Source organism: Myotis yumanensis, unplaced genomic scaffold (genome assembly GCF_028538775.1).
Source record: "Myotis yumanensis isolate MYYU_CA2020_CCGP unplaced genomic scaffold, mMyoYum1.0.hap1 SCAF_17, whole genome shotgun sequence".
Classification (NCBI taxonomy): Eukaryota; Metazoa; Chordata; class Mammalia; order Chiroptera; family Vespertilionidae; genus Myotis; species Myotis yumanensis.
In genome coordinates, this window is record NW_027223768.1 from 1,035,799 (window position 1) to 1,045,424 (window position 9,626).

At 56.1% G+C, this 9,626-nt stretch overlaps 1 protein-coding gene across 1 annotated transcript in view; it reads left to right on the top strand.

Moving 5' to 3' along the window:
- Positions 1-5,198, top strand: part of SLC44A3 (solute carrier family 44 member 3) — a 30,508-nt gene extending 25,310 nt beyond the window's left edge. Inside the window, exons 13-15 of the mRNA XM_070397397.1 lie at positions 1,424-1,561; positions 3,389-3,625; positions 4,903-5,198. Of these exons, the coding sequence (XP_070253498.1) occupies positions 1,424-1,561; positions 3,389-3,625; positions 4,903-5,016 (489 nt within the window). The 3' untranslated portion in view covers positions 5,017-5,198. The remainder of the gene's footprint in view (positions 1-1,423; positions 1,562-3,388; positions 3,626-4,902) is intronic.
- Positions 5,199-9,626: the final 4,428 nt, after the last annotated feature.

Genomic DNA, 9,626 nt, shown 5'->3' on the forward strand with positions numbered 1-9,626 from the left:
AAGGTGTTTCTGGGGCCGCCCCTGCCGTCTCACTGAGAACGTCCCTCCGACAGCAGGTGCCGGGGGGCGGTGGGCGGGCCAGCCTCCCTCCGCTGTGCTGAGGGGGGAGTTCGCTGAGGGGGTGGGCAGGTCCGCCCCCTGGCTTTACCTGTTGCCGCTGTTACCGTCGCACGGGCAGCAGGCTGTGGGCTGAGTGGCTGTGGGGAACCCTGTGGTGGCCTCCTGGCGACGTTGCTAAGGGGCCGTGTGACGGCTCCTGTGTCAGGAGAGGAAACGCTCATCCTTCGTCCAAGCCCAGAGCGCGGCCGACACCAAGCAGGTCGTGTGTGGTCCCAGGAAAGCGACCGGTTCCTCCCTCGCTGGAGCGGCCGCGCACGCGGTGCTGGTGGAGGTTTGAAGGGAGATGTAGGAACAGGTGCTTTTGAAATGATCATGTCGTCACAAGGGAAGGTGCTTGGAAAAATGACCCAAGAAACCACCTCACGTGAACGCGCACACATACACAACACACATGCGCACACATGCACACGCGCATGCACACACACACACACACACATGCACACGCGCACACACTCCCTTTGACTTAGTGATCCCTCTTCTGGAAGTTTATCTTAAAGAAATGGTCCAAAATCAGGAAGTGAAGATGGCCATTGCATAGTTATTTATAAAAGCAAAATATTAGAAATAGTATGATACTTACCAGTCCCCACCATGGAAATTATATTTATTGCAGGTTAAAATGACCACTAGAATGGGTGTGAATCCTGAATCTGCAGGGCGCTCAGTTCCCTCCCAGGGCGTGGTCTCCCGGGAAGGGGTGACGCCCTGGCCCAGCCTCACTGATTCCGGCCCCACGGGCCTTGGGGGCAGCTCACCAGCCACCAGGGGCTGCTTTGTGTCCGGCACTCAACTTCCTCTCCTGCCCTCAGACTCTGCAGGGCGTCACAGCATAATTCCTCGCCCCTCATTCCTGTATGCTTTAAAAAATTTACTTTTATTGATTTCAGAGAGGAAGGGAGAGGGAGAGAGAGAGAGAAACATCAATGATGAGAGAGAGTCACGGATCGGCTGCCTCCTGCACGCCCCACACTGGGGATGGAGCCCACAACCTGGCCTGTGCCCTGACTGGGAATCGAACCCTCACCTCCTGGTTCATAGGTCGATGCTCAACCACTGAGCCACACTAGCTGGGCTGATGTGTGTGTAGTGCGATGCTCTAGCCACCCTACTGACCCCAAGTGCTTATTTACCTTTCTGTTTGCTGCCGCTCTGTGCGAACTGAAATCTGAGACGTCACAGCGACAGGATGTGCTACGGGTGCCCCGTGACCGGTGTTCTTCGGGGACGTTCTTAGCCGACCTCACATTGTCCTGAGACCGGGCACGAGGCGCATCATCTTTCTGACCGCCGTCTGTCGTTCCAGAACGCGTACGCGGCCACGGCCATCAACGGGACAGAGTTCTGTACGTCCGCGAAGGACGCGCTCAGGCTCTTGTCCGAGAACTCGAGTCGTTTCACGTCGGTCAGCTGCTTCGGGGACTTCATTGTCTTCCTAGGCAAGGTGAGGCGTGTCCCCAAAATAATAGACGGGCACGGGGCGGGGCCCGAAGCGCAGCCCTGCAGCAGGGCTGGGCGAGTGAGCGCCTCTCTTGCTCCCCCGAAGGTGGACGCCCTGCCTCCTCTCTGCGTTTGGTCCCCAGCCCCGGGGCCACACTGAACAAGGCCTCGGCTCCCTTGTGGGGGCCCGGGGCTGCTCCCGTAGCGTGTCCGCCTCCGTGGTGGGCCGCACATTAGCCCCGACCCGCGGCCCTGGCTGCGAGGGGGCCGCATCCCCGTGCGAGCCTGTGGGGGCCGATGGCTCGGTCAGGCCTCTCCGATGTTTGGGGGTTTTAGCATTGGTCTCTCTGCATCGCTGTCCTGGTGAGCTGTGGTCAGTGACATGCCACAACACGCCATGACACGCCACGACACGCCTGGGCCCAGCTGGTGGGTGCGACGCGCACATACGTTAGGCTCCGCCCGGCCGAGAGGCTCCGTGCGGCGGTCGCCGCAGAAGCTCCGCTGTGGCCTGTGCCGCCTTCAGAGCCGCCGGCCACCGAGGCTGGGGCGGCACTCGAACGGGCGCGACGGCAGGCGTCAGCTCGGGGCTGCGGGCGACATGCTCTCTCATGACTACGTTCCCAGACGTTCTGTGGGCCGAGGCTCCCCCTGAGGCAGGCGCGCCTCTCATTTACCTCGGGGAGCAGCCCGTTTCCCTCGTCTCCCGTGACCAGCCCGTAGTGGCCCAGAGCCGCCCGCGCCTGTGGACACCGGTGACTGTGTGTGTTCAACCAAGTGCCGCTCAGACGTCAGGTCCGCCGGCGCGGATGCCGAGGGCACGCGGACTCCAGCGGCCGCGCTGTGTCTGTTGAAGAATTGGGTGCCACCTGGCCTCGTCCTGCCCGGGAAATGGAACCTCTGCCTGTGGACAGGGCCGATGACCCGTCCCTCCCCGCTGCACGGGGAGCCCTCCGCCCAGTCCTCGGGCGCAAGTGACCGTGTACTAAGGGCAGTGCCTGCTCCGGACCATCACCGCCACGGGCAAGGGGCGCTTATGAAGAGTTTATCGTGAGGGGCGCACTGCGGGGTGAGAGTGAGGCCCCAGGGCCCCAGATAAATGCGGACGAGGCGCCGATGGGATGGAAGTACAGCCCCCTCCCTCCTCCTCGGCTGCTCCCTGTCACAGCTTCGTGTTCTCATCCCCTTCATTGTCCCAGCGGTTCTGACGTGCGTGCTTGGCCGAGGGCACCCACAGTCGCCCCCCCACACACACACGCAGTCCCATACGCACACATGCAGTCCCACATGCACACACAGTCCCACACGCACACATGCAGTCACATGCACACACACACAGTCCCACATGCACACATGCAGTCCTGCACGCACATACGCAGTCACACACAGTCCCACACGCACACATGCAGTCACATGCACACACACACAGTCCCACATGCACACATGCAGTCCTGCACGCACATACGCAGTCACACACAGTCCCACACGCACACATGCAGTCACATGCACACACACACAGTCCCACATGCACACATACATACGCAGTCCTGCACGCACACACAGTCACACACATGCACGGCCTCCCCTCCCACACACAGCCCCGCACACAGTCCCCGACGCACGTACACAGTCCCACACGCACGTACACAGTCCCACATGCACGTACACAGTCCCACACGCACACATGCAGTCCCACACGCACACACACAGTCCCACATGCACGTACACAGTCCCACATGCACGCACACACGTGTGAAACTGCAGTGACTGAGAGGTTTTCTGACGTGCTCCCACAGCTTCTGAGGACATGAGCGCACTCTTGCTTCAACAGGTGCTGGTGGCGTGTCTGACCGTGTTCGGAGGGCTGATGGCCTTTAACTACCACCGCACGCTGCAGGTGTGGGCCGTGCCGCTGCTCCTGGCCGCCGCCCTCGCCTACCTGGTGGCGCACAGTTTCCTGTCCGTGTATGAGACCGTGCTGGGTGCCCTGCTGCTGTGCTTGGCTGCCGACCTGCACACGAACGACGGCTCGCCCGGAAAGCCCTACTTCATGGACCACGAGCTGTTGGTGAGCACACACCACGCTTCTTCGGCCATCTGCACGCTCATGGCGTGGGAGCCTCGGCCTCCCTCCGGGACAGGCAGCCTGTGTCTCCTCTGCTGGGGGGAAGGGGGGGTTTCTCTGAGCTCCCACTCAGCCGGCCAGTTGAGACCCCTGGAGAGGAGCGAGGCTGCACGTTAACACTGACCCACGGCCCTGGCTGCAGGGGGGACGCCTCATGTCCCAGCCCCATGGGTGCTCACGTTAACACTGACCCACGGCCCTGGCTGCAGGGGGACGCCTCGTGTCCGAGCCCCATGGGTGCTCACATTAACACTGACCCATGGCCCTGGCTGCAGGGGGACGCCTTGTGTCCGAGCCCCGTGGGTGCTAATGGCTCGGTCTGGCCTCTCGGATGTTTGGGGTTTAGCAGTTGATCTTTTCCCAAAGCATTTTGCACCCGAGCGCCCGCCACCCCCTCAGTCGGTCAGGGGCCGTCGCTCAGTGAAGGCTCCGTCTGGCCGGGTGGCGGCGGGTCTGCCATCCCCGGCCCTGTGCTAACCGGGCGGCCCCGGCAGCTGTCCCCGCTCGTCCCTGCAGACGGGCCTTTGGACAGCTGGGGCGTCTCATCTCTCCCGCTGTCGGGGCCAGTGGCGTCCGGATAATCCTCTTTCGTTCTGTCACCATAAAACGTAGGCGTTAAAGCCCCTTCGCTTCTAAGAGCAGCAGGCGCAGCCCCTCTGCGCGGGCCCCTCCGTGTCTGTAACGATGTGTCCTCAGTCTCCACGCGAACAGGAGGCGCCCGTGGAGTCACGTGTCCGCAGTCGCGGGAGACGCTCCGGAGGCGGCAGGACTCGGGCAGGGCTTCTTGTTCTGGTTCCCACTCTTCTGACTTAAAATCCACTTGGAAATCTACCCCCCTCCCCCCAGTATTTTAATTCAATAGGGGACACTTTTTAAAAAAGATTTTTAGAGAGAGGAAGGGAGAGGGAGGGAAGGAAGAAGGGGGGGGGAGAGAGACATTGATGTGAGAGGGGAACGTCCTGTGAGAGCAGAACTTCGTCGGCTGCCCCTGCCCCCCGCCCCCCGCCCCCGGGTATCGAGCCCACAGTCCCAGGCCTGTGCCCGACAGGAGAGCGAACCTGTGATCCTCAGTGCATGGGACGATGCCCAACCAGCCGAGCCACCCGGCCAGGCTGGGGGAACTTCTTAAGGATTCAATTCCCCAAAGTGGTGTGGCCAAGTACATGGTTGCCAAGCGTACGCAGGCCACAGCCCTGGCCCACGCGCCCTCCTGCTTGCAGAGTTTTGTGAAGAGGATGAACAGATCGCTCCGCGAGGGGCCGCAGGGCGCCGGGGGCTCCACGAGGAACCAAGAGGGAACGGAACTCCGGCCCGTGGTCCGCTCCACCTGCTAGGTACCCGGGGAGGGGCCTCCTCCCGCCCTTCACCCAATAAACACACAGGCCCGGCCCGTCTCTCTCGCGTGGTCCTTGCGGCCGGGCCCTCCCAGCCTCTCACACTCGTTGGGTCGAGATCCTCTAGGACAGCCGTGGGCAAACTACAGCCCGCGGGCCGGATCCGGCCCATTTGAAATGAATAAAACTAAAAAAAAAAAAAGACCGTACCCTTTTATGTAATGATGTTTACTTTGAATTTATATTAGTTCACACAAACACTCCATCCATGCTTTTGTTCCGGCCCTCCGGTCCAGTTTAAGAACCCATTGTGGCCCTCGAGTCAAAAAGTTTGCCCACCCCTGGTCTAAGACCATGTTCACGCGCCCCCGCTCAGGGGCGCAGTCACACACGTGCTCCAGGCAGCAGTCGGCACCTCGGCGGAAAGGCTGCCGCCGCGTCCAGAGCAGGGCCCCGCCATGCGCCGTCCTGGAGCGGCTCAGCTGTCACAGCTGCGTGTGCAGTTCTCCCACGTGACCGTGACGGGCAGAGCCACAGCTCCCCCCTGGCAGCCGCCGTGACGCCGTCCGGGCAGGGGCACCAGATGTGATGAGGCTGGTGGGCCCAGCCTCCCGCTCACAGCCAGCAACTGTCCGGGCCAGCCCCGCCCCAGAGCCATGGCAGCGACCAGGGCAGAGACCAGGGCAGAGACCAGGGCAGAGGGGGGGTGGGGCCGCTTTTCCCTCCTGAAAGCTTCGAACGGGGTGGAACGCCCCACGCTGACGCCTCCCCTCAGCTCGGTGAGGGGCGAGCAGGTACCGTGGTCCCGAGGGACCGGCTGGCTCCCCGTAGGGCGAGCGGGGCAGAGGCTGCGGCCCTGGGCTCCTAAGCCAGCGCAGATGCACCATCGGATTTGCAAACGGGGTCACGGAGCGGGCTCTGGGAACAGTCACTGTGCCGATAGGCCAGCGGACGGGGCTTTTGTGGGCACGTGGCACCCGGGCACGTCCTCCCCACCTGCCCCGGAGCCAGTCCCTCGGGAGGAAGCAGGTGGCCGGGAAAATGTCAGAGTGTGTGTGTCGCCGGGCCTGTCAGCGAGTGGACTTTGTCGTCATCGTAACCACTCGGCCCCTTGACCCTCTGTGTGTCCCGAGTGAAGGCTGGATTTGCTGACACCTCATATCACACACCCCAGTTTACTATCAAAGGTCCTGGTCCTGACCCAGAGATTAGAACCGAATAGATTGTCTTAAAGTAACAGCGTTCTAAGCGATTTTAAAGTTATTCATCTGAACGTTTTGTGTGGTCTATTCCTATGTAGCATATTCTTTCTTAGAATTTACTTTTCAAGCAGAGGTGACGCACAGTATCCCGCAGCGGCAGGTGTACTGCACGTGGTTAGACTCCCCGTAATTGCGAAGCGGTTGCCCCGTAAGCGCAGCACCTCGGGCGCACACAGCTGCTGCGGGGTCCCTCACCGTGTTCCTGCTGTGCTCACATCCGCCACTGGCCTCACCACCGCCATTTGTACGTTTCAATCCCTTCCCCTTTGCACTCACCCCCCCAGCTCCCTCCCATCGTGCAACTAACAGCTTTTCTCTGTGTCTATAAGTTTGTGTCTGTTTTGTTCATTCATGTTACTTTTTACCTTCCACATATAAGCGATATCGTGCAGTGTTTGTCTTTCCCCGTCTGACTTATTTCACTTCACATGTTACCCGCTAGGCCAGCGGTTCTCAACCTGTGGGTCGAGACCCCTTTGGGGGTCAAACGACCCTTTCACAGGGGTCGCCTAAGACGATCCTGCATATCAGATATTTACATGGCGATTCATAACAGTAGCAACATGACAGTTATGAAGTAGCAACGAAAATAATTTTATGGTTGGGGGTCACCACAACATGAGGAACTGTATTAAAGGGCCGCGGCATCAGGAAGGTTGAGAACCGCTGCTCTGGGCCCAGCCCTGTTGTCAGACGGCAAGATTCCATTCCTTTTCACGGAGCGTGCGTTCCGTCGTGTTCACGCACCTCCGCTGTTTTAGCCACTCGTCTGTCCACGACACCCAGGTCGCCTCCGTACCTTGGCTGTTGTCAATTTTGCTGCAGTGAACAGAGGGGTGCGTGTATCTTTTCAAAGCAGCATTTAGGTTTTCTTCAGACATATTCCCAGAAGTGGAATTGCTGGGTCACATGGCTGTTCTATTTTTAATTTTCTGAGGAATCTCCATACTGTTTCCCACAGCGGCTGCACGGTCTGCCTCCCACCAGCAGCGCACGCGGTCCCTTTCTCCGCGCCCTCCCCCGCACTTGTCTGCGGATTATTGACGGCAGCCGTTCTGACGGGCGTGGTTTTGACTGGAATCTCTCTGATGGTTAGAGACTTGGAGCGTCTTTTCATGTGTCTGTTGGCCATCTGGGTGTCCTCTTTGGAGAAGCGTCTACACGGGTCCTCTGCCCTTTTTTTAAATTGCATTGTTTGGGTTTGCTTTTTGTTTTTATGTTGAGCTATGCGAGTTCTGGATAAATTTGGATATTGACCCATTATCAGATACACCATCTGCAAATATCTCCTCCCATTCAGTACGTTGTCTTTTGTTTCGGTGATGGTTTTCTTTGTGATGTGAAAGCTTTTTAATTTGATGTATTCTCATTTGTGTGTTTTTCATTTGTTGTCTTTGCCCATATAAAAAAGTTACCAGGCCCATATATGTGGGTTTGTCATAGATGGCCTTTATTATGTCGACGTACGTTCCCTCTACCCCCACTGTGCTGAGAGCCTTTATCGTAATGGGTGATGGATTTTGCCACATGCTTTCTCCGCATCTAGTGCTATAATGCTTGTCCGTCATTTTATTTACGTGGTGTATCACGTTCATTGATCTGAATATTGAACCAACCTTGTATCTCGGGAATAAACCCCACTTGGTCACGGTGTATTATCCTATCAACGTGTTGCTGGATTTGGGTTGCTGATATTTTGTGGAGGGTTTTGCATCTATGTTCATCAGGGATGTTGGCATGTGGCTTTATTGCTTTGTAGTCTGTCTGGCTGGGGAGTCAGGGTGATGGTGGCCTCGTGAAATGAATTTGTGACGCTCCCTCCTCTTCCGTTTTATTGGGAGAGTTGGAGGATAGTGTTCCTTGAACGTTCCGTGGAATTCACCGGTGAAGACATCTGGTTTGCTGGTTTGTTTTTTATTACTGATTTGGTTTCATGACGAGTAGTCTGTTCAGGTTTTCTGTTTCTTTTTGAGTCAGTTTTGGGAAGATTGTATGTATATTTCCAGGAACTGATCCATTTGTTCTAGGTTGTCCAGTTTATTGGCATATACCTGTTTGTAATAGTTTCTTATAATCCTTTGTATTTCTGCCATTTCTCCTCTTTCATTTCTGATTTTATTTTTCAGCGGGGGGGGGGGGGGGGGGGCGGGGCTCTCTCTTTTTTCTTGATGTATCTGGCTAAACATTTATCAATTTTGTTTATCTTTTCATAGAACCAGCTCTTGGTTTTATTGATCTTTTTTATTTCTTATTATTTATTGTATTCATACTGGATCTTTCTACTTTAGTCTTTGCACTAGCTTTAATCGTTTGATTCCCTACTTACCAAGTGTTTGCCTTTGTCATGAGGTTTTTTCCCGCTCCTATATTTTCTTATTCATATATTTTGATCTTTTTTTTTTTCTACCTAAACAAGCTCCTTTAACATCTTTTGTAATGCTTGTTAGTGGTGATGAACTCTTAGCTTTTTCCTATCCAGGAAACGCGCTCTCTCCTTAACGATGCCCTTGCGGGGTAACCTCAGCTGTAGGTCCTTGCTGTTCATCACTGAATGCCACCTGCCAGTCCCTTCTGGCCTGCAGAGTCCCTGCGGAGGAACCAGCTGACAGTGGTATGGGAGCTCCCTCGCAGGTAACTAACTGACTGCTGGCTTTTGCTACCCTTCACAGTTCTCTCTGTCTCTAACCTTCGGCATTTTAAATACGTTGTGTCTTGGTGCAGCCTCTTTGGTTTCCTCCTGTTTGGGACTCTCTGTGCTGCCTGGACTTGTAAGTCTATTTTCTTTGCCAGGTTAGGGAAGTTTCAGCCATTATTTCTTTAAATAGGTTTTCAATCCTTTTCTCTCTCTCTTCTCCTCTGGGACCCCTATGTTGTGAAAGTTGTTATGTTTGATGTCCCAGAGGTCCCTTAAACTATCCTTTTTAAAAATATATATTTTTATTGATTTCAGAGAGGAAGGGAGAGAGATAGAAACATCAATGATGAGAGAGAATTATTGATCGGCTGCCTCCTGCACTCCCCCCACTGGGGATTGAGCCCACAACCCAGGCATGTGCTCTTGACTGGAATCAAACCCGTGACTCTTTGGTCCGCAGGCCGACGCTCTGTCCACTGAGCCAACCCGGCCAGGGCAAACTATCCTTTTCTTTAAAAAATTCTCTTTTCCTTTGCTGCTCTGATTGGGTATTAGCTGCTACCCCATCTTCTGGGTCATTGATTCCATCCTCTGCTCCAGCTCATCTGCTGTTGATTCCCTCCAGTGTATTCTTCATCTCAGCTATTGCATTCTTTAGCTCTGGTTGGTTCTTTTTAATATTTCCTATCTCTTTGTTGAAATTCTCAGAATTC